Raw genomic sequence first — 26215 nt, 5'->3', positions numbered from 1 at the left:
CTAAAATGAAAATAGACAACGTTTTACAGCCACCGTTGGCCCCGCCATTAATTTCACCCTGGATAAACATGGCGATACTGAACATTCACCTATATTTTTTGCCAATTTATGCGTTCACAGCTTTTGGGGACTTCAATAAATGTAACCGCGTATTTGGCTATGAAAAGGGGTTACTTTTACATGAATAAAGGCTTTTTATAAGTATTATTTATTGGTTAGAGTTAGTTAATTAATGCATTTTTCAATCACTGTTATAATTGTTAAATCATATCTTATACTAAATTTAAAGTTAGGATCTTAGGATTCATCTTCTTTGACCCATTTTCACTTAAGCTTTAGCTTATCAGCTTTTGAACTGCTATATCTAAAACTTGAAACATCGCTGCTCACTACCTACAATACCTAGAATCGTAAAGAGAAGCCACACACACAACTGCAGTATTGTTTTCTCCATACTATTTCATAAGTATATTTGTGTGATATTATATCATATGTTATTCTTTGCTAGCATTCGTTTTAAAGACAGCGCAAAATGGTTACTCTTATATTACCGCATCGTTGCTTATGCAATAGTCTTATGACTATTTACAATGTGTACAAATTCAATTTTAGTGTTTCTCAAAGCAAAACCAAAGTTCAAAGTGTTTTATTGTATAGAAGAATCAGATTAGGGAAATGTATACTTATTTAATTCTAACATGATGTTATTTTTCGTACTATTTGTTTAAAATTGCAATCACAAGGAAGAGCATTATTTAAAAATATCCAATGCAAATGAAAATACAAAACAAATTTAAAAATAAAACCGTCAAAGTGGCTTCGATACTTACTGGTAGCCTTTCCGCATCCAAATATAACACAAGCCTCAGCCTGCATCGACCCGAATACGAAGCGACTGGACAAAGTATTATTACCGTCACAGACCGAGAGAATTTTGTTATCCACGTAAACGGAACTTGCCCACCGCTAGCTTAGTATTCCTGTTGCTTTTCAACTGCAAAAATGTTCTAAATCAAACCAGTACAAGCATGAACTCCGACGCAATCGCTTGTAGGGGATTATAAAGTCACAGGTGTTTTGGTGGTGTACCTCAGGGAACAACTCTGGCCGTGTTTTATTACTAGTTTTCGTTTAGTCTTTTTTCACCGCATCGGTACTGTTGCAGCCGTATTGTTTGACAATGAAGTTAGTTGGATCCCGGTGTCTGTGTTGTTTATATCGATACGCCGGGACAATTGAGCGTGAAGAAAAATGTTGGAATTTGAGATTGCAGTGCTCGAGATGCAGGAATTCTAGACACGATTGCAAGATAATGCTCAAAGTATGCTATGTGATCTGGAGGAAAGAAAAGATACAAAAAGGGAGCTATGTGAAACTGAAACTATGTTATGTATCAATAGTAATAGTAGGAGAATATATTTGCTTTGATGATTATGAATATGTCTATGGTCTACATGAATTTTCACCAGGGAAGATTCATTCTTGAACACACCTACTAACACCGTGAATCTACATGTGCATGGCATCATGTGATTCCTTTGAAATTGGAAGCTTCCATAGCTTGTATGGTTTTTTATGCCATCGGTCATAAATTCTATTGTCGCCTGCCGTTTTCAAATCAATATTAACCTTTCGAGACATTTTGTGTCAGAAAGAACAAATTATTGAAATGACAGGTCTCAAAATTACATCTCTTATACATACTTGTTTGACTCTAAACTTGCTTTGCTTGCATCATAGAGATATTCAGCAGTAAGCCAAGACATGGGCTAGGTTAGGTTATCTTTGCTAAAGTGATATTAGTAAAAGTGGCGAAACACACAGACCGTAGAACATCAAATTCTTCGCATATTTCCTTTGCAGGAACAAAATATTGTGAGGAATCCCCTAAATTTATTTAGGACAAAACATGTAAGAACGCAAAGGGCTTCGTGAAACAAGTATCAAGGTCGGGCCGGCAAGAAAATGTTTACGCACAAAACATTCGGCCGAAAATATCTGGTTAAGAAGGGCAAAAAGATTTTCTCTGCGATCAAATTCTTGTACATGTGGTTTGTTTTTCGGTTCCATACTTGAAGAGTACTTTATGAATAAAGCTAAATCGTATCGATTCTACAACTTTTAAAATATATGAGAAAATTGGAGATAACAAATAAAATCAAATATTTACTTTTCACGAAAAAAAAATATGAAAATGATCTATCTCACCGTTTTTAGGGCTCCGTAGTGCACTAGGAACACTTATAGTTTCGCCATGTCCGTCCGTCTGTCCCTTATGCTTGTAATGTTCATGATACTAATAGCCCCTGTTTTGCCTATTCTGAGAGATACGGAACCGTACACTGATGAACGTAAAGATATTTTATTTAATCTTATTTTTACTCGTACTTAAGCGTTACAATAAGATTAAGTAAAGCATGAATGGAAGATTCAACGAAGCCTTCTAGAAAATACTCCCAAATAAATACAGAAAAAAAACGCTTGATTTATTTTTTTATCTGTATTTATTTGGGAGCCTTTTTTCTAAAAAGCCATGTTTAATCCTCTATTTATTAAATACATTACAACAGTTGAAAACTATAAAGCAAAACGGTTGCAGGCGTCCATAGGCTGCGGTGGCTGTTTACCATCAGGGAGGCCGTATGCTTGTTTGCCAACGTCGTGGTATAAAAAAAACATCTCACTCAGACTACATATAAAGAAAATGCTCATTAGAATTAACTAAAGAACTAACTTACACATCGTTTGAAAATCAGAATAGAATAGAAGAAGCTTTATTCAAAAACTATTTTTTATTTATTTATTAGTTGAACATGTGTCGATCTCAACTGAAGTAAATAAAATCAGAAAGTAATAACATTTTACGACGGTTTCAAAGATCCGCTCGAGGTTAGCCAAATTATCCTTACATATATTCCTACGCAAGGTAAAAAGAATGTGTACTTTCATTACCAGCAAATACTCGTAGTTCTCGTTCTAATCATTTCCGTTCAATAAGTCTTTCATATCTAATCGGCTTAAGCCTTTTCATTTCCCGGCATTTCTTTGATTAGGCTTCTCTTCTTGTTAGAAGTAAATGAGGAATATTTTTCCAAGGAATTTAAATACGTTTGATGATTATTTGATGCCGTTTTTACTTTGTCAAATCCAAGAAAACGGGTTGGGTTCGATTGATGAATGAATTTTATACATGCGTTAGACGATAAATTCGATAAAATCAAAAGTAGAAGGTTAATTACCATGCACGACTAAATTATATGATATATACAAATGCTATATCTAGTGATATATGCCAGTGATATGATATAATGATAGCTAGTGATTATAAGTACATCGACATCAACTTTTAAAAGTAGTTAGATTAAAAAGTATTTAATTGATCTTCCAACTTTCCAAACATGAACTGACGTACTGTGCTAGATTTGATTACCTATAATTTTTTTGTTATTAAGTTTGTTTCAAGTTTCCAATCGTTCAAAGCACAGATTATGTACTTTTTTTTTATTTAGCATTTAGTTTAAAGTGTTTAAAGTCACTTTCTCCAACATGCTTATTTTTTTAAATTGTGTTTTTTCCTTGGTTGCGCAGCAAATCAGCGCCACGGCTGAGTGTCTTAGTCATAGTTATATACCGAATGGCATCCATTTTGGTGTTAGCATGTATTACAATATGTATTATAGGTTTTGTTTTACACCAAATAAAGTATTTCTGTTTATATGTCCGTCAGTACTGTCTGCGGACACATCCTTCCCTAATTACCGCTATACTTTGTCAGATTTGAAATATATAGGAGCCAGGAAAGGAACACGGGAATATCTAATTAAAAAGGCAACTGCACGTCCGTTCGTATTGAAAGATGAATTTCGGAAGAAAAGTAAAACTACCACCAAATTATGACATTGAATAAAATAATGAAAATCTTAACCTACCCGCGAGTTCACTGACCGAGCGATCAGCCGTGATACGTGCCCATGTATATACCTTCGGTACTATACATGTACATATATCACACCCTACCACTTAACTAAAACTACATCGTATACGGTCGTTGGCCATGTACTAATATGGCTAGTAAGGATTCTGTGAAAACTTCTCCTCCAGGTCAGATAAAATTAAGCCTTAAGCGAATACTAATAAGACTGACATGGCCAAGCCGTTCCCACTATATATATATTACTATACAACAATTACATATTGCCATAGCAAATTAATAACAGAACTTAATTCCTTAAATAGGTAGGTATCGTTATCTAGAAAGTACAAACCCGTATTATTCTTTACATTTCAAACTAATTCTATGATTACAAATAAGTACTTAATGTAATATGGGATCACCATATCTTTCTACGGGCACTGGCACACGTTTAGGTATCGGAGGGGGTGGTACAAAGGCGGGCTCCGGTGGCGCACACGGCTCAGAGTTCTCATGGTTATCGTAGTCCGTCGCTGGGCACGCCCTTATAGCTAAGCGTGAATTATTGCGTAACTGATCTATATGCCTTTTAATAATTTGACCGTTTTCCCTTTGCACCAAATAATTACGTGAACCTAATTGTTCCGTGATCGTACCGCTAACCCATTTCTCCCCTTTGCTAAAATTCCTAGCCCAAATATTATCACCTACACTACACGACCTCGAGACGCCCCCTGCATTTTCGCGCTGTCGGAGCTGCGCGGCGCGTGCACACTCGTGCGCCGTGGCGCCGGCGTCGGCGCGCAGAAGATCCAGTCGGGTGCGCAGACCTCTTCGCTGTAGCAACCTCGCCGGTGACTCGCCCGTGCTACTGTGAATAGAGTTCCTATACGCCAGTAAATATGACTGGAGCGCAGCGTCCACGTCTTGCTTATCCCGTAGCGCCTTCAAAATGGTTTTTTTGACAAGCTTTACTGCACCTTCGGCTGCCCGTTTGAAGATGGATGATACACCGGAGAGTACGTTTGTTTTATGCCATTAAATTGCATGAACTGGGTCAGTTCTCCGCTCGTGAACGGCGGGCCGTTGTCCGATACCATCATCTTGGGTAGCCCGAAACGCGCAAATATCTCCCTTAAGACTCTGATGACGTCATCTGCCGTCGTCCTCGTCATTTGTTTTACTTCGATCCATTTCGACGATGAATCCACGACCACTAAATAGGTCATGCCGTGTAAGGGTCCTAGGAAATCCATATGCAACCTACTCCAAACTTCTTCGAGATATGGCCAAGCTTGTGGTGCAGCTTTGGCAGGGGCCGGTGCTTCCAAAGCGCATGTGGTGCATTCCCGACACGTTTTCTCGATTTCAGCATCGATGCCGGGCCACCAAACATAGCTCCGGGCGAGACTTTTCATCTTAACCACTCCAAAGTGGCCTATATGCAGCTCACGCAGAACGTCATTTCTTAACGCCGTGGGTATCACCATTCTGTAGCCCCACATGATACATCCTGCTTCTGAGTACAGTTCGTGACGCCTTACCCAATACGGCTGCAGCTCTGGATCGTCGCACTTCGCCGGCCACCCTGACTGTAAGTACATAAACACTTTTCTTAGTGGATCATCTGTTTTTAAATTGGTTCTGACTTGATCACTAGTAATTGGTAAGAAATCCTGTACGAATTGTACATATGTTACCTCTGTCCTATCCGCTGCCTGTTTTCCCACAGGTAACCTGGACAATGCGTCAGCTCCATTTTTGTCCGTAGGCACATATTCTATGTCATACTGGTAACCGGATAAAATTACCGCCCATCTTTGTAGTCTGCTCGCGGCCATCGATGGAATACCTCCCTTATCTCCAAATATGGAAACCAACGGCTTATGATCGGTCCTTAGCAAAAACCTTCGGCCGTACAGATACTGATGGAATTTTTTTATACCAAACACAATTCCCAAAGCTTCTCTTTGAATCTGAGAATAATTTACCTCCGCCGCATTGAGCACTCTGGACGCGTACGCAACAGGCCTTTCTGTTCCATCTGGCATCTGGTGCGAAATCACCGCCCCCACGCCGCTCGAACTCGCATCTGTAGTTAGACATAAAGGGAGTTCAGGGTCATAGTGCGCCAACACCGAACTGGAAACCAAACAACGCTTGACGGCATTAAACGCTTCCGTACATTCCTTGGTCCAAATAAACGCAGCGCCCTTCCTTAATAATTTGTACAATGGTGTTAACGTCATACTTATATTTTTAACGAATTTCCCATAGTACATAATCATTCCTATGAATGAGCGAAGTTCGGTTACATTGGCCGGAATCGCCATGTCCTTTATGACTTTAACCTTTTCTGGACACGTGTGAACCCCTTGTTTACTAATACGAAACCCTAAATACGTCACCGATTCCGCGAAGAAAGAACATTTTTCTTTCTTTACTTTCAACCCAAATTTCTCGAGGCGTCCTAGCACCTGATGTAATGTATGCAAATGATCCTCCCTGTCTACTCCTGTTATAATTACGTCATCCAGGAAAACGCCTACTCGCGGTAAGTCTGCAAAAAGTTGTTCTAGTTTCCTTTGAAATATCCCCGGACTCGATGATAGCCCATAGATAAGCCTATTATACATATATAAGCCTTTATGTGTGTTGATCACCGTATATGGTTTAGATGCCTCGTCCAACTCGAATTGCGCATAAGCTTGAGACAAATCAATTTTTGAAAACGTCTCACCCCCGTGTAATTTGACCAGCAGGTCCTCCACTCTAGGCAAGGGAAAACGGTCAATTTCTAAGCACCTGTTCAGTGTTAATTTATAATCGCCACAAATCCGAATACCTCCATCACGCTTAACTACTGGTACTATCGGCGTGGCCCAGTCTGACGTTTCGACCGGCGTGATAATGCCGTCCCGTTGCAACTGGTCCAGCGCGCGCTCCACCGGCGCGCGCAGCGCGTACGCCAGCGGCCGCGCGCGCAAGTACACCGGCGCGGCGCCCGAGCGCACGCGCAGCGCCACCGTGCCGCCCGTGTACCGCCCGAGTCCGTCCGCGAATATATCCTTATACCTAGAAATTAATGAATCCATAGTAAGTTCCAATTTGGTATCGATCTTATTACAACTAAACTGCTCCAAACCCATTGTCAATTCGTACAGCCATTGTCTTCCTAACAATGGGTTTTTGCCCCCGTCTATAATAAATAAATCTAAAGATATCTCTTTGTTTTTATATTTAACTATTGGAGTGATTTTACCGACTGGGCGAAAATCTCCTCCTGCGTAATAGTTAAGTAATACATTCGATGTTAAAATAGGTACATTTTTAAATAATCTTTGATAACATTCTAGGCTTATACACGAAATGGCACTACCAGTGTCAACTTCCATTTCTAAACATATTCCGTTAACGTCCAACGTCAGCATAAACGGCTTATAACGACTTAAACTGCCTACAGATAAAGCGTTAAATGGTACCTCGTTCAACAACTCCTCCTCGTCCTCTTCATTCGCGTCCAACGCATGCACTCTCGCTCCGGTTTGTAGTCGGGGACACATCTTCTTTAAATGACCTTGCTGCATGCATACGCGACAAGAATACATGCGAAATTTGCAAGTCGTCGCGTCATGACTGCCGCCACAAGCACGGCACTGGCCCTGATCGCGACCGCGCGGCGCTCCTGCCGCTCCCGCTACGGGCGCCGGCCTCGCCTGCGCGCGCCCGCCCCAGGCCTGCGATGCCGCCTTGCTGCGCCCCGCTGCTTGGTTTGCCCCGTTAGCCCTCCAGGTTCCGGACGAACCCTGTGTTCTGGCCCCGCTTGCCGATGCGTATAGTACTTCCACGACCTCTTTACTAGTGCCGCGCCCCCTACTATCGACTGCCGCGGCGTCTTTCTCTGCTGCCTCCATGGCAACCGCTAGCTTCCAGGCCTTGGCGAATGACAACCCGTCTTCTACGAACAACCTCTGCCTAATCGTATCGTCCGCTATGCCGCATACGAATTGATCCCGCAAATTATTTTCCAGTTCCGTCTTAAAATCACAATATTTAGTCAACTTTTTTAAATCCGCAACATAAACAGCCAACGACTCGCCTTTTTTTTGTATTCGTTGACGAAATTTGTAACGTTCCGCCATTATGCTCCTTTTAGGCTGTAAATGATTCGTCATCAGTTCTTTTAACACTTCATATTTCTTTGTTGACGGTTTGTCCGGCGTACACAATGTCACTAGTAACTCGTAACTTGCACTGCCCATCACTGTGATTAACGTAGGCACTTTCAAATCGTCCGTTACACTATTCACGATGAAATATTGTTCCAACCTATCCACATACAACGCCCAATCGTCCGCGCTAGGATCAAACGGTTGCAACTTTCCAATCGACATTATAACACTGTCTTTTCACTGCCGCACGCTTAATTGTCCGAATTCGTCGCCAAATGAAATATATAGGAGCCAGGAAAGGAACACGGGAATATCTAATTAAAAAGGCAACTGCACGTCCGTTCGTATTGAAAGATGAATTTCGGAAGAAAAGTAAAACTACCACCAAATTATGACATTGAATAAAATAATGAAAATCTTAACCTACCCGCGAGTTCACTGACCGAGCGATCAGCCGTGATACGTGCCCATGTATATACCTTCGGTACTATACATGTACATATATCACAGTTTGGCTGATACATCGGCCAAACAGCTAATTTGAGACGAACCAAGTTAGCCCTGCATAGTATTTGTAATGACAAAGTGTGTCATCATTAATGTCAAATTTCTCTGAAAATATGACGTTTATAATGACACTCTTAATTTATTCTGTTCCAGTCGCTGCATAGTTAGTTTAGGTGGAGCCTAATATCTGTCCATAATTTTTAGATAAATATTATATATATGTATTTAAAAAACACCTCGATCCCTGATTTTACAATTCATCAAATCCATCGTTTTTATGAAGGATAAAGTATCTGTTATATATAACAAAGTATTGCTTAATCAGGTGTTACTTTATTCAGACTTCGTGGAATCCTCTCATTTATTAACGTGTTCAATTTAATAAAGCTATTTATCTGGACCCTTTTTTGTTGATTTTGAATACTTAATTCTGTTTCAATTAACAGATATTTCACTGTTGCTAAGTAAACAAATCGTAAATGGACGAATTCTTTGCTTAACAGTTCACTGTTTTGGTTAGGTTTGATTCCTTAAATTCCTGTTCCAACTGTGCCAGTAATTTCAGCAGGAATATCTGTATTAACAATGTTGTCATGTATTCTCCGAGTTGGCTAGATATCACCACATACCTCGAGTGCTAGTTAGTGGATAGCTGAAATGCCTTTCCACGTAACTGCAAAGTTGCAAGCATTACGTAACTTTTGTGAGAATCTTGGTTCCGTGGACTTTTAAGTGAGCAATTTCGCGATGGACAAAAAGTGACGAGAAAGCGAAGGTCTGGGAAAGCAATTAAAATAAGTTGCTTGGGTAGGTTGCATTAGATGTTTTAAGTCATTTATGACAAGTCTTGTATAGCTGTATGAGTAGTAATTATGCGTATTGTAACATTAATAATGTTCTTATTGTTAAAAAACCCAGAGCACAGAGGTAAGGACTGCTGCTTGTAGTTACTTTAAATTAATTAGTGATAACAGTTTTAGAGTTTTTGTATGTAATGACTGTTTTGTCCAATTGCCGTCGAATAACACTTAATAATGAACGTAATTATCAACAGAGTATTCAATAAGAGGAATCTTGTACACTACATCGTAACCATTATTACATCTTTCCGATTACCCAAGAGCATCATAAATTGCGTCCAAAGCCAGCCTCCTTTTGAGCTGCGAGATCCCCGACTTTCATTACACCATGATGGATAAACAAAGTTTCACCACAGACATTTCACTTTTATATATCAGCCAATGTACGTGAGTAGCTATCGTAATCGCCATTCCCGGTGGATCCTCCCGCGCCATTAACCATGAAAGAAGCGATTGGCTGGAAGAGATTAACTTCCAACTCTGTATCTGTTCGACACTCTTGCACGCTTGCAATGTAAAAGGCGGCGATGGAGACCGCATTAAAGCAAAAAGTCGAAGAATTGAATCGTTCGAGGCGTCTGCGAGAAGCGGTCTGGCTGGTGTGGGGTGGTTTTTAATTTATTGCGTCGTGTTCGGAGATTTGTTGTTCTTTTTGCTTAAGGGATAAATAAAATTGACTCCTACGGATTGGATGGCATGATATTGCATTCAGGTGAAATGTTATCGAGAACTGCAGGATTATAAAACAATGTCCAACCTTTACTGTAGTATTGATATCACTAGAAAATCAATACTCTACTGAAAGAGTTGACATAAATAAATTATTCTTTGCTTGTAAACTCCACGTGTAATGGGGGCATTCCACAAAAAGATCTGCTGTTTTAATAACCAGCAGAAATATGTATTATATACCGTTGAATATAAACCTAAGATATCAGGCGTTATCATGTAAGAAATCGGCTTCTTAATTTTATCAGCATTGTTAAAAAGAAAACGCCACGTGCCTGATACTTTTCTGGAATGCCCCAATGGATGATTAACGGGAGAAAACAAAATAAACATAAAAGAGTCTAAAAGTGCACCAGTCAATAAAACAGGATCATCTTCTGCTTCCAAGTCCAAAAATATCCGCTAGTTTTCGCTACGCCCCTAAATCCAGCACTGTCTATGAATGATTGGCGGAAGGAATAACCCGTCAGCGGGCCTGAAGCGAGAATTCCAAATAAACCGGACCCGGACAGCTGACGAGTGACGGCTGACCGAAGTACCGGGAATCTAAGCTTGGGGATTCATAAATGTCAGTTACAGCGATAGTAGTTTGACGTTTAGTTTAACCTTATACACTGTGCGAAAGCTTGCAAGCAAGCGAAGCTTGATCATTATTTAGTTTGTTCTGCAATGCAAGAATGTGAGATTGCCTTTTTTGTGTAGAAATACCTACGAGAACTGTTCCACAAAACCTACTACGGCCAAATGTGAGCGCGACTATTTTTATCGAGTGATGAAAATAATATGATGTAGAGGCAGCTGCAGAGAGAGGTGACCCCCATGCATAGACTGATTGTATGCAGGGGGGTCACCTCTCTGCAGCTGACTATACATATTTTTGGTTGAAGGTCATTCACGAAAAACATGTTTTCGACGAAAACATCCTTCTGAATCAATATTTTCTTTTCTTATACATTTATCTACTACTAATCTATTTTACTTTTGAATTTAATAACATATATCTATCGCTAAATAATTCAAGAAAATTATTTTGATACTGAGGAACTTAATGCCGAATTATGGCCGAGTCAGTAGAAAGAAAAATGAAAACCAAGTGTGAGGTACATTATTTACTTAGGTCGGATACAAGAGAACCAGGGCTGTAGCAGAAATATGGGATGCGAAGTGGCTTACTTATGACCAGGCTTGGTGTCAACCCTATATATTACCGCACTGTCAGAGACAGCCTCTTGGCTTTCCAGTTCTTCTTTGTATTTTTTGTTGCCATAAAACAAAAAATATCGTTAAATCGTGCACGTTTCCTTAATCTACTGGAAGTGATTTTAATTGTTTGAAGTGTAATTAAAAGCAAAGATTGTTTTTTTTGAGAACTCTTACAAAACAGGTATATTTTGAGTATTCTTAAGATTTATACTTCTGCTCTTATTTGTATTTTTGTTACCATAACGCAAAAAATATTGAAATTACCTATGTGAACTCATAATTATAATGGAGTTCTTAGAAACTATTAGATATTCGTTTGGAGCGGGTATATTTTTGGGATCCACTGGACTTAAAAGATAATGTTTTAGACAAAATATCTAAAGAAATACTTTGTAATACCGTAACAATTTAAATCACCGCGTGTGTAGTAAATTGCAAATGCTTTCTTATTGCAAAAGATATTTTGTGATTATACTTTAGCGTTCACAGAAAATTAAACTTGTTTTCGCAAAATTCAAATTGTTCGAGACTTTCATGGCCTTTGCTTTAAAGTTAAATTTGTCTTGTAGTATTATTTATTCATCTGTGAAATTGATTCAGTCTTACAATAGAGGTGAATAAAATTGCAAACTATCAGATTTAATAACGAATATTGGTGAAACAATTAGACGAAAACTGCTTAAACGCTTGAAAACTGTGGTGATTCTTATAGCAGTTATACTTTTGGCGTTCGCCTCATACAATTATCTATTGTGACACGACTCGAAACTCTTGTGGAGATTTATGGAATTGACTCGGGTCTAGGGTTGCCATCTCGAAAATTTGGAAACCAGGACAAGACGCGTGAAAACCCCGGATTTTAGAGTCCAGAACCCGGACATGTCAACAGGTTTTTTTAAACAGGTTGTGCGTGTGTCGCGGGCGGCCTAAGACTTTAAATTTTTAACCCAGACTACAAAGGAAGCCCTCCCCGGACGCCCTCTAAACTAGGACAAATCCGGGGAAACCCGGACGGATGGCAACCCTACTCGGGTCTAAAGGACTTATTCCGGTTTTACCGTTATTTTTTGTTGGATCTAAAGAGGATATTAAGTTTTCGTGATAAGAATATTTTTGGGATAAAAAAACTAGTATGGTTAACGAAGCTTGCAGTAAGACTGCGTGGGGTTAAAGAAACTAATGGCAAGATAAACACTTGTAGGAGAAGCAAACAGTTAGAGGTACTTAAAGATATTAAACACTGAATTAAACTGAATGAAAAAACCGAATGACGACCGGTTTGGCCTAGTGGGTAGTGACTTCGCCTACGAAGCTGGTGGTCCCGGGTTCAAATCCTGGTAAGGGCGTTTATTCGTGCGATGAGCATAGTTATTTGTTCGTGAGTCATGGTTGTTTTCTATTTATTTAAGTATTTATAAATGTTTATATATTATATATATCGTTGTCTAAGTACCCTCAACACTAGCCTTATTGAGCTTACTGTGGGACTTAGTCAATTTGTGTAATAATGTCCTATAATATTTATTTATTATTATTATTTATTTAAATGATAATGCTGAAAATAAAACCAATGTATAAATAAAGCTAAAGAAATTAAGCTAAGATATGTGCGGACAGATCAGCAACAGACGTGCAGTATGTGTCGAATTACCTATATATGCTGCTGTCAGCATATATAAATCTGTATTTACAAACACATTTATACGTATATCCCTAGCTAATGAGACAGAACAAGGTGATCGACCTCTCTATCCTAGATTAAATTTGTCTATGCGCGTAACTACGTGGGAAACATGGTTGCAATCGCATGATCATTTGTGAATGTAAGTTTGAATCGTAATGTTGAATTGAATAAGTAAAAAGACCCGAAATCTCGCTGCTTCAATTAGCAATACTTGCTATAATCAACCGTGAACAAAGATAGCGTATACAATACTTATTTTGGCATCATAAGTAACATATTACATAAAGGTCACTTCTGTGGATAATAAACTTAAGTTAACGACCCAGATATGTAAATTAAATATTCATCACCATGCTCAAAAAAGATCTTATTTCGTGCAGGTGTACTGAAGGAAAAGGCCTATATTGATCCCGCGGGAGTTAATTGTGAAAACAAAGCTATAACTCACGAGTGTCCCTAATTCATACGAACGAAGTAGGTATAAATGAGTTTTACTTTTAAAATCGGACTGATGTTTATAAATTCGTATTTTTTGTGTATATTTAAAAATATTTAAATTGATTAATTTAATAGCCGTTTAAACTATTATTACACAATTTTGAATCATGGCTGAATGCCGGATGGGTCTGTGCTTCCGATATCTAACCTGCCAAAAATTACAATATGGTGGACGAATGTTTGTAATATTATTGTATTTAAGAATCATTTCGCTTAAAAATTAGTTTTTCTTCGCAAGTGTGATGAAAAACTCCCTCGTTTCCAATATTTCACTTACCCCCCTCGTTGCACAATGCACGTTGCATCACGTTTTTTTTATCTGAGTCTCAAGTGCTGAAGAAACTTATTGCTTCTGTAAGGGTGCAACGTAAAATTAGCTTTTGTTCACCTTAACTTTGCAGTGTGAGGAAAGACGCCAACAAGTTAAGCATACAATAAAAATATGTACGATCCGTAAAAATAAACTATCAACCATAAATTTTATGAAGTGTTTACATAGATCGCGTGGTAAACTTGGTCGCATTCGTTTACTTGTAAAATTCCTCGCAAATCTTTTAATTTAAAACTTACTATTACAGTTTTTGTTGATAATTTGTAAATGTGATCAAAACTACGAGTAAAATAAGCGATTGCGCTTTCAAATAAAATACTAAAATGCTATAGTAGATTGTTAACCAAGGGATGAAATGATGCCCTTCACCCGAGTCAAAAACTCTACTTTTCATTTCGAATACGAGGAAAGTAAAATACATGTGTTTTTTAAACATGACTAAGTATAATTTGTATAGCATTTCTTGATGTACCATTTAGGTAAAAGTATCGTTATACAGGCCGTCCCAAGACTATGGGACATCAAAGGAAAGTACCTTAAATATAAGACAGGATATTTTGGCAAAAGGACACGTTATTTTATTTTCAAAACGGAGTAATACTGCATTCAAAAATTTAAAAAAAAATAAGTTACTTTGTTTGGAAATAAAAGTTTTTTCATTTCTCATGTTCTGAAAGAGGGTCATCGTTGTTTTAAAAAGTGTGCAGAAAGTTATACGTTTCTGCACTAGAGCATTTTAAATTCCGAGTACCTAGGTTTTTTTTACGACAAGCAGTTGAAATTTGGTTTTAAATGAATTTGTTATACAGTTTTAATTCTGATATTTACTCCCCATTACGTATACAGGGCGTCCCAAGACTATGCATGGGACATCAAGGGAAAGTACCTTAAATATCGTAGATAGGATATTTTGCTGAAAGAAGACTTTATTTTATTTTTAAAAGTAAGTAATATTAAAAAAAAAAATTGTACTGTTCTTAATGTTTCTGGGAATTAAACCGAGTCTTGAAATTTTAATCAAAAATTTTACTCTATTCATTTCTTTTGCGATATCATATTTCTGAGATGACTTATTTTTTATGCATTCTTTCGATTGGGATCATAAAAATACAGGAAGTTCTCGTGTCAAACCCAACATCTGTATGGAGTCATTAAACAGTGTGCCTATCCAGATTGAGAGATCCACTCAAACACACAAAATGCATATGGGATGTACAAAATTCGTGTGCTCAATTTTTTTTGGTCAAGATTTCCATAGAAGGTAAATGCCCCTTCCGAGGAAATCTTCGGAGAAGGACGTCCGAAATTGCTGAGCTTGATTTTCTTTTCTTAGAACGAACTTCCAGGAACGTTAACGTGAATATTCCCACCTGGGAATATCGTACATCACTACTAGGATGTAACCACAAGTTTACCCGTTTTCCTTATTTATGTGCCACCAGGTGTGGAGCGCCGTGTGGGTTGTTGTGGGGAATTTAGAATGACGGAGAAAAACTGCAATAAGACAACTTGCCGGAACTGGGGTTCTTGAATTTGTCTATTTTAACTATTTTATGCTTTATTAAAATTATGAATCATGTTTGTTACAGGTAATTATCTTCCTTGAGCCACTCTTCTCATCTCATGACTCACTTTTGGTAATAGATCCCTTTGTAAGTATTATATATGATAACACGTTCTAGCACGTCATCCATAATCCGTACGTATTGTAAATTTAAAATATGTCATCATGAAAATGATAGCATTGTATATAATGGCACGAGAATAATCAAATCAATAAAAATATCAAATCAAACTCTTTATCTATGGAATTATTTCAGACAATATAATTATAAAATATAAATTAAGCATGTTTATCTTTATGAAGTAAGTACGAAACAATGTAGGTTTTTGAAATATAGATAATTGTAATTAGAATTCAAGAAGAATCTAGTGTTTGGCAGTATTTTTCGTTTAGGTACTGCTAAACCTACCTTCTAAAGTAGGTGATGAAAATTTTACTCCGCGTACATAAATACACATACGAGTAGGTATATTCACGTTGGAAAACCTTCTTCAAAGTGGCTTAAAAATGCACGCGGTGCTTTAAAATGCAGCCACCTTGAAAGCCGAACGTTCAATTCAAGATTCTCGACGTTTCTGTAGGACCAAAAGTAATCTCAATACAACCTTTTGAGTCTCTCATACGAGTTGGCGACAAAGGAAGATGCAAGTCACATATATATACTTACTAACAGCGACGGAATATATGAAGACGAAGCTCTTGGTACATTTTTACTCCTCATACACACGTACAAAGTCCAACCACGCCGTATTATATTCTCTTAAATCGTCTGACAAACCGACCTATCTTGGGGTCTAGATAGATGGCAAAGTATTCATCTAGGACATGCAGACTTAGCATCATTCAAATCAGCCTACACATACAAACAAATTTGTTATTCCCCATACACACATATAAACTCCGATACCGTAGTACCATACTAAATTCTAATTATGAAAAATATGAAACTCCAGTCAGACTCGAACATATTAAATATATTTTAATATGTTATCATCATAAATTCAACCAAACTGGCTGAGTAGCGGACCTCTTCTCTTCTCACATTTACGTAGATATAATCGCAGAAAATGATACATGACTGGTTTTTCCATACAAACTTCGAACTTCTCATAGAAGCATCTTCTTCAACCAAGTGTTTCCCCGGCCTAGCGCCAGGGTCCGCTTTCCTACTCAATCTTCTCCACTTTGCCCGGTCTTCGGCATCCTCAGCTCAGGTGTGAGATTGTTCTATTCCATGTCCGCTATCACGACGTTCAGCCAGCGCTTCTTAGACCGCGGCGGTGTGATCTAGGGCCTTGGACAGTGAGGTCGAGGCATCTACTTCCGACGTAGTCTACCGGTCTGATAGAAGCATATACAGGGAAAAAAAGCCTTTAGTACGATACGCCTCAATCGCATATGGACGCTGCGTTTCTAGCCAGCCATGCATTGTCACTAATCCGTAACACTCAGAAAACTAAAACAGTCTCCGCTTCTCCTCCGCACTTTGCTCCTTCTTCTTCCTCGCGTTGTGCCGGCATTTTGCCACGACTCACGGGAGCCTGGGGTCCGCTTGACAACTAATCCCAAGATTTGGCGTAGGCACTAGTTTTTACGAAAGCGACTGCCATCTGACCTCCCAACCCAGAGGGTAAACTAGGCTTTGTTGGGATTAGTCCGGTTGCCTCACGATGTTTTCCTTCATCGAAAAGCGACTGGTAAATATCAAATGATATTTCGTACATTAGTTCCGAAAACTCATTGGTACGAGCCGGGGTTTGATTTGAACCCGCGACCTCCGGATTGCAAGTCGCACGCTCTTACCGCTAGGCCACCAGCATTTCTTTCAATACAGTAATGTGTTTTTTTAATACTTTATCATTTTGTACACTATAATACACCAAATCAAGTTACAATTAGTCGAGTGTACAGTCGAGTTCATAAAATAGGTATACAGCGCTCCATCGCAGTTTGCATTCGAAAATTATTTGAATTTGAAATCGGAAATCTGTCGCTGGACACCCGATACAAATATCGAACCACATCGTAGTCAACCATAATAAATTCTCCCGAACCGTCTGAGAACGTCCCTAAATCCCCCGTCTACATAGATGGCAGTGTAATCGCACAGGAATAGGCAAAAATGCAGCGCGATACATGAATGACGCTTTGCTGAGTTTGTACCTTTGACTTGGGTTTCCTTTGCAAGTACAGGCAGCGTGTCATTTTTCGGATGGGAATAACTTTGTCGTAATATATCTGTGACTCGGTTTTTGCCGCTTTCTGACATGATTTCTTATTTTTTTGGGACACTTGGCTTGGAAATCTGATTGATCCATATCTTCTCAAAGATACATTATTTTATAAATGTTTAGTTTTTATTAAAATAAGTTATTATCTCAAAAAAAGGAAGGAAAAGAACACGATGTAACGTGTTACTTTTTTTAAGGGCTAATCTTAGAAGCTTAATTTGACCTGCTTCCTGATTTCCGAATGAGCTGAAATTTTGCATACATATGTAAATCGGATGACAATGCAATATTATGATGACATGGAGCTGATCTGATGATGAAGACAGGAGGGGGCCATGGAAACTATGATAAAACAACGTAAACAAATCGTGTTTGGGTTTTTGGAATCGTCTCAATGAGTATTAGTTGCCTATGGAAAAAAAGTCCAGTCAGCGATAAAAGCTTGTACCAAAAATAGTTTTTTTTTGCCAAAAACGTATTTCATAATATTTCCTGTAAGCTACCTATGTATTTATCTAACCACTAAATGTAGGTCCTGTAAAAGTTATTTATATTTATCGCACGAGGGTGCGGAGTGTTAGGCTCGGCAACGCGCATGTAACTCCTCTGGAGTTGCAGGCGTACATAGGCTACAGAGACTGCTTACCATCAGGCGGGCCGTATGCTTGTTTGCCACTGAAGTAGTATAAAATAAATAAATAAAATAAATATTATAGGACATTATTACACAAATTGACTAAGTCCCACAGTAAGCTCAATAAGGCTTGTGTTGAGGGACTTAGACAATGATATATATAATATATAAATATTTATAAATACTTAAATACATAGAAAAAATGTGGAACACTTCACGATTTTGCGTGTCATTCTTGTGCAGGCCATGCAGTATAAAAATCGCACCCACATTTGATTAAATTTTGGGAAACTTATTTTCATTCTGAGTGTACTGTCAGTTTTAACACGGCGCATATGAAAGGCAGCCGGAAATCAAAGCGGACCCTCTGAATGGAACACGCAGTTATGTGTACCTACCGACTGAATTTTTTATACGTCTTCTAATATTCTTGCCTTTTAAGAGGAAAGGGGACGACCGCTTTGCCATACAAACGTAGTCCTTATTTTCCTCTCTGGATACAAAGATTATGAAAAATATTTTAAACATAATTTCATACAAATTATCCACTTACAGGTATGCTTGACTTTTTTTATTATTTTATAAAAAAACAATTGCATCTTTTTCTTCTTCCTAGCGTTTGTCCCGGCTTATTGCCACGGCTCATGGGAGCCTGGGGTCCGCTTGGCAACTAATCCCAAGAATTTACGAAAGCGACTGCCATCTCACCTTCCAACCCAGAGGGGAAACTAGGCCTTATTGGGATTAGTCCGGTTTCCTCACGATGTTTTCTTTCTCTGGAAAGCGACTGGTAAATATCAAATCCCATCAAAAACATTTTCATGTAAAATGTTGCCAAGGCGAAACCATAAGGCTCGCACTGTCAAAAAGTTATCAGATCTCTTGTAGAGCCAAGCTTAAGTCTACAAGCCCTAATTTCAGAAACTCTACACCTTAGTCAAAATATGTGGTAAATAAGTTCTGAAAAACTCATTAGTACGAGCCGGGGTTTGAACCTACGACCTCCGGATTGAAAGATACACGCTCTTACCGCTAGGCTACCAACGCTTCAATAACACTTCGAAATATAAAATTCCATACTCGTATGGGGCATAGTTATGGTTGTTCGTCAAATTATGTCAAAATTATTTCAATAATGTTGATATCCAGAGAGGAAAATGGGGACTACAATTGTATGAAAAGGCGGGAACTTTCTGGGGGACGGGAATGCATTTTAAATAGGCACGGAATTTGTGGCTTAAGTTGACGTTCAAAGGAGTTTGCATGGACTTATTTAAATTGAGTATGTTCACGTGTATTTTATGGCTTTACTCTGTTTTTTGTCTGGAATATATTTTGGCAGATTTTCATTTTAGTTAGATGCCGATTATTTTTTCCTTTGATTTTTTTGCAAATCTATTTCGCTGGTTTGAAGAGTATGCAACCACTTATCCCAAAAAATAATTAAGTAATTTTCCATCGATTTATGAAAGTAGCATACCTTTCCGTAGCTCAAAGGATGTTTTGGAACGAAGTTCCTTATCAGAAGGTTGGCGGATGGGGACTAGGCGAAAAAAGTGTAATATTTTTCCGTCACGGTCCACTTTTGTTTAAATTCTTTCCCGAGAATAAGCACCTAGCATGATTTCACTCTCTTACGGATATCCTATAGTGGCGCAGTTGGCAAACAGCCGCTTAGAAACAGGTGGTTACAGCGATGATCCGGGTTCGATCCCAGGGCGTGTATATATTTTTTTGCATTTGAATTTCATATTTTTGATTGACTGAGCGAGTGCGAAGCTCGGTGTAAGCGTATCAGTTTTAGCTTATAGAAAAAAAAAAATCTTATGTTTAGTTGTTGTCGCATTTCTGAACTGATTCGTGAAATTTTGTGAGCAGTTTAGATACTTATTATTTTGTCGGATTTGTTTTTCGTATTTGTTAATCAATAATATACTACGTTTATCAATGATAATATACTTCGTTCCAACCGAGTGTTCGGTTCCCCAACACCCACACATATTTTTTTGGACATACGCCGCAATTGCCCTTATATTTCATATTACGATAAATTTTATCATAATTTGACGAAAAACAAATTCGACAACATAAAACTCGGCTCTAATATACAATTCCGTATTTTGTTTTCAAACTCATATTCTCCGAAACTAAGCCTCTGTAAAAAATAGTTGAACAAAACTAATTTCAAGAAAACGATAGCACCGGGCAAAGTTACACGCTAAGGTGATTATAACTTGGTTTGAAATTGAATCAAATGTATACCTAGGGGCAAATAAGTTAATCCCAAACTTATTTGTTAAGAAGTTATTTGTTAAGTACCGTACACCCAGACTTAATGCTACTGCTTTTAGAGCTAAGTTTTCATCGTGAAACAACTTAATACATAATACATAATCTTGATATCGCATCTTCGACATTACATGTGTAGCTGACATAGATCATCGTTTTCGCGTTGATACGTTTTGTTTATTTTTATTAAAAAATTAACATAATGTACTTTTTCCTACTCCTCTACTGTTATCTGGCATTTATGCATTCATTAACACGAATATAAGAACATACATAAAAGGTTTCAAGAAAAGTCTATATTGTCTATTCCTCATAAAAGCTCTAGTGCTTTTAATCGCTATAACGTTACTGCGATAAATGGCTACCAACCTAACAAAACCAAAACGAATACAGTTTTAAACTAAGTGCATTGCTGCCAACTTACAAAATATTCATTTGGTTGCATAGGAAAAATAATTACTTCATAAGTCAGAATCACGCATGTGACACCCGTAATATAGCAACACCCATAGACTACGAAGACCGCTTAGCGTTGCTTGTTAGTCTCCGTAGGCTACGGTGGCCAAAATTGAGAAAAAACTGTCCAAAAATTTAATTTACAAGTAGCAAGTACCAGGGCCTCATGAGTTACGAAGAGTCGCTGACCGGCCGGCCGCGGCCCGGGGCGGGCCGGGCGCGTAACAAGGTATGCTCGCGCGTCTTGGCTATATACTTTTGCTGTAATTTGTTTACCTAAATTAAGATTTATTTTTGTTGACTCGTAGGAAAAATATTGTATGCAACGTTGTATAAGTAGGTCAAAAAATGCTCGTGGCGTATTCCTTTACAATGTTCGCCTACGCCACTCGCCTTTTTTGACCCTTCTTATACAACTGTTGCATAAAATACTATAATCTAATGTTTCGCCAAACTGTGAAGCAGTTTGTTCACGGTGCGCTCTAAATTAATCTGAAACTAAACACTCAAAAGAACATTTTCTTTTTTCTTTTATCGTGAATTGGAATAATTCCATATATTTGTAAATGTGTATATTGAATTTTCCACATTTAAAATTTAAGGAAACTGTAGGTCTTATAAACATAAGACCTAAAAAAACTTACAAAAATATTTTCTAATAAAAATTAGAAAGTATTTTTGTAAGTATACATTTTTTTTTGTGTATGCCGTTTGTTCCTCAATAAATAAATGAATAGAAATGTTGAAAACAGTTGGACAATACCGAAAAAGGACTCGTATTATGATGGAATTTTGTGTGAATTCCGTCTAATGTTCTGAAATTTCCGACACACAAAATTACCCGAATATACCTTTCAGTTACGTTGCTGCATATAGTTCTTTCTCGCAAAGTTAGCCGTTTAATTAAGCCAGTGCCAATAAAACAAGACATGGTGTCTCGTTTCCTCCAACTTACACGTTGTTATTGGATAACACCGTCCCCGGTGTAATGGTCCAGAAACTTCTGACTTTTGTATTGCCCATGCCAGAGACGAGTTAAAAATAAAGTTCATTAATCCTTGTATGGTCAATGAATTTAATTTCAGTACTATTTCGTATCTTCACAGTGACGAATGGGTCCCTGGTAATTTTTATATAGATTGTCACTGTGAGTGTACGAAATGGTACAGAAATTAAATTATTTGACTGTACAAAGTCATCACCTCACCGCATCACCTCAGACAACATCGTAACTACTACAAAAGTAAAACTGGCAACCGCGCGAAGAAATTTAAATTCATAGTGTTGTGCTCCTACCGTCGAGTAAGGTTGCCAGAGCTCAACGAGGGTGCGAAGTGTTAAGGTTGGCAAAGCGCATGTAACTCCTCCGGAGTTGCTCGCGTGCTTAAGTTACGGAAACTGTTTACTATCAGGCGGGCCGTATGCTTGTTTGTATAAAAAAAATTGTACACTTGTCGAAGCTCGAAGCTCGAAGGGGCCTTATGACCTTATCAGATAAAAAAACATCAACGATTGTCTCCAAAATGGAGTTAATTATGTTACCTGTTTCTTTGAGAAAGTTATTCAATTTAAGCTCAGCCGTATACTGTTGCACAGTTTTGCTCCACAGTTGCTCCACAAAAGTTAACTCCGGTGTCGATGCACTTTAAACTGTAAACTAGGAGTCCCCAGTCTGTGCTTACCTGGTACTATTATCTAGGAGTCCACAGTCTGCAGTCTGCACTTACCTGATCTCTGGCCTCGGGCAAGTTTACTTGGTTAACGTCGCATTGCGACTTGGTTTATTAGACAAGACGATCGGCCATCCTTGTAGTTGTTGAAAGTTGGCAAAAGTCTGATGGGGATATAGTTTGGGATGTAAGTAGGTTTTGTTTGTCTTATTTTTTTTCGCTTTATCAAACAAGCTAGCAATCCTCATGCTAATCGGTTGCCGTAGCCATATACAGTTAAAATATTTAATTTGTGACCCATTTCGAACCTTGTCACTGTGACAAACAACATGAAAGTCGCTAGCGACCTCATACTATTGTACTGATATTGACTGCCTGACAGAGGGGACTTTTTTTCTGCAACTGTCCGCGTGATAAACCGAGTGTGAGATGAATCCCGCATAGGTATAGGCCTTTCAAAATAATAGTTAACAGGTTTTAAGGCGTAAAGTCAGGATATTACAAGAAAACATAAGATATCGCGCGCCGCGCGAAACATGTCACGTGACAGTAACCGGCAAAACGTCCCAATTTGTCGCTTTCCATTAGGATGCCTAGACAGGTTATTCGTGTAAGGACACAAGTAAATCTCGTCCTTATGGCAAGCGACAAAGTGTGACGTTTTGCCGGTTTCGGTCACAATAATGTTCGTGGTGCGTGATTTATTTTAATTTATAATCGGATGTAGCCTATAACACGAGTTAAAAATTAAACTGTATATAGGCTGTACTCCTCAAACTTAACATCATTTGTTCAGCGTCTTTATGCTTCCTATTTTTCATACAAATTAAATATTACATTCAATGTACGCTGTCATCAGGTCACGCTACTTGGCTGACAACGGTCCAGAATAACCTGAAAAACACAAATATTGACGCCGGCATTGCAACAAATCGTCATGTGTGAAGAAAGAGTATTTTCTCGCACATAGTACGATCAAATTCTCTATCGATGAAATAAAATGAAAATGCAGGGTACAGTATTTGACTAGCTTCCGTGGAGATCTCATATCGAAGGCTTATCATTATTTTTTATGCTTCGAACATGATTTTCGCAAGACACTGTAGGTAGTTCAGCCAATGCCGTTTGCATAAAGAACCTCGACATGTAAGCCTTAAGATTACGTCGAAGATATTTCACTTAAGCGTTTTATGATGTAAGCTTTTACTATATCGTGTATGGCGTATGGCTCTTCGTTCAGAATAAACTTATATACAGTAGCCTACCTTTAAATAATATTTGTCTTTTCAATAGTTATTGTCTTTTTTTTGACTCACACTTCCTACTTTTACTCTCTACCTAAGTGTTTAAGGCACAGATTATGTAATGTTTTTTATCTCGTTATAGTTCAAACTCACCTTCTCCCACATTCTAGCTTAGTTCAGTTATGTTTTATTTTATTGTGTTTTTCTGTCTTGTTTTTCTTTGGTTGCCCTGAAAACCAGCGCCATGGCTAAGGGTTTTAGTCCTCGACATATGCTGCGCGGCATCCAGTTTGGTGTAAGATTTTTCTAGAATAAGATGTATTTATTTATTTATGTTCAGGAGAACCAACAGCTAAACTTACAATAGGACAACAAGATTAATACAGAGAGCCAATTACAGGAACTCACAAGTAATTACAAAGTATATAAAAAAAATGCTAACACTGACGCACACACACATGCGTACAAAGTGAGAAAAAAACAAAAATACAATTGAAAATGAAAATAAGAAGCCATTAAAATAGACCCTAGGTTCGGAAACACTTAGTTCAATAGCGCCCAGAATAATTGAGGTCTCGAAGTTCGAAAGAAAAAAGAACATAAAGTAAAATATATCAGATGTTAATGCTGATAAAGCATATTTTAAAGTTCATATCAAGGCGCTAATGCACTAAGTTGATGAATAAAATGCATTTAATCGCCTAATGAAAACTTAATAAAGAAACAAAAAAAACAGTATACAGAGAAAGAAAGCTCACATAAAACACCGCTTAACCAGTACCCCTAGTGTAAATATTTTCGACAGCGAAACGTGACGTACGCGTTTGCGTTAAGTGTCATTTTGTATGAGATTTTTGACTTTCCAAAACGTACCGCTTGGCGCGCTGTTTAAAAACCCATACAAAATGAGACTTAACGCAAACGCGTACGTCACGTTTCGCTATCGACTAAATTTACACTAGTGGTACTGACTATGCCTCACATTAGGAACTTTACAATTGAATATGTCAATATCAAGTTCCTTCGACAACTCCTTTAGCTTACGACTCGCGCGAACCAGGAAGCTATTCTGTCTGTACTTGGAGGATACAGTTTTAATAGATATTGGGGGATATTACCTTTTAGAACGGTAGGGAGTATTGAAAGAAAGTTTGCTTAGTAGCTCGGGACAGAGCCGTATTATAGGTTAAGTTTCATTGTACACCAAATAAACTTCTATTTCTATTTTCTATTTCTATAATTGCTGACTGTTATTCTTTCAGACAAAACTAAAAATACAACAAAGGCGTACAAAGGCGAACTTATTCCTTAAAAGGTATATCTTAAAATACTTCTTGAGACGTTTCTAGGTAGCTTAAACTTGATGTGTTTGTGTTTTTTTATCGAGGAGTTCCTTTGGCTCCGACTACATCATCAGCTCAGCTCCATTTTACTATATTTTTTCATTGTCATCAGAATTACCGAACTCCATTTTTTTACTGAATCAGTCATCTAGAGGAAGACGGTCTAATATAAGATACCTACAATTTGAAGCTCATACATCACTCGACGCTCGCGTCAACACTGCTAAACAGTGCAGTCGCGATCCGAATGTAACATTTAATATTCATAGATAGCTTACTGTATTTAGTCATAAGGACTGTGGCATTATCATGTCTTGCTCGTCGTTTCAGATTCGGAGAACTTACTGGACTTGCGGCGTTATTTAGCGTCGTTTTGCGAAATATTTTCGGAGATGGGTCATTATTCGGACATTGAACCGCCATAAATCTTTATCTTCCATAAGTTTCAAACTGAATTTTTGGAGGATTATGATGAAATACAGCGTAAAGTTCTGGATTACATTATCGCTGAGATATATTCTTATACATCGTGTTTTATTTTTCCTTAATTTCAAGGGTGCATTCCTGAGTTTAAATTAAGTCGCTTTCTCAAAGACACCGTAACTTCATTTCGGAGATAATCAATAATTTATTTTTATCTGATAAGGCCCTTACGAGCGTGTACACTTGTCTTAGGGCCTGTTTACATATTGATTAGGGTTTAGTATGAGTTTAAATACATTTACCCGGTTCTGTGGATTAACCTTACACTCGGGGCAAAATATAATCTAGACAGGCTTTACGTATATTTTACGAGAGGAAGTGCTCGTCTACATTGCATATTATGGTTGCGGCGGTGCTGGATCGACAAGTTTGTTATTATATTTTATTAACGTCGTAGTGTCAGC

The 26215-nt window shown here is 38.0% G+C and overlaps 2 protein-coding genes across 6 annotated transcripts in view; one reads left to right on the top strand and one right to left on the bottom strand.

Moving 5' to 3' along the window:
* The window catches only part of LOC133524004 (putative polypeptide N-acetylgalactosaminyltransferase 9), a 422033-nt gene that overhangs the window by 310318 nt on the left and 85500 nt on the right, over window positions 1-26215 (top strand). The window lies entirely within an intron of this gene.
* On the bottom strand, window positions 4885-8398 carry LOC133524545 (uncharacterized protein K02A2.6-like). Its single transcript, XM_061860630.1, has 2 exons — window positions 5905-8398; window positions 4885-5505 (listed from the first exon to the last, which is right to left on the bottom strand). The coding sequence occupies exons 1-2, from the start codon at window positions 8305-8307 to the stop codon at window positions 4885-4887; spliced, it is 3024 nt and encodes a 1007-aa protein (XP_061716614.1). The 5' UTR covers window positions 8308-8398.

The sequence above is a fragment of the Cydia pomonella genome, chromosome 13, assembly GCF_033807575.1.
Source record: "Cydia pomonella isolate Wapato2018A chromosome 13, ilCydPomo1, whole genome shotgun sequence".
Taxonomy (NCBI): Eukaryota; Metazoa; Arthropoda; class Insecta; order Lepidoptera; family Tortricidae; genus Cydia; species Cydia pomonella.
The sequence above is the reverse complement of the archived record's forward strand: the minus strand, read 5'-3'. Positions and strand labels throughout refer to the sequence as shown.

Coding starts and splice junctions, on each gene's coding strand:
- LOC133524545 (XM_061860630.1), bottom strand. CDS start 8,307: ATGTCGATTGGAAAGTTGCAACCGTTTGATCCTAGCGCGGACGATTGG. Junction 5,506..5,904: donor GAGTGCTCAATGCGGCGGAG/GTAAATTATTCT, acceptor ATGTACTTACAG/TCAGGGTGGCCGGCGAAGTG.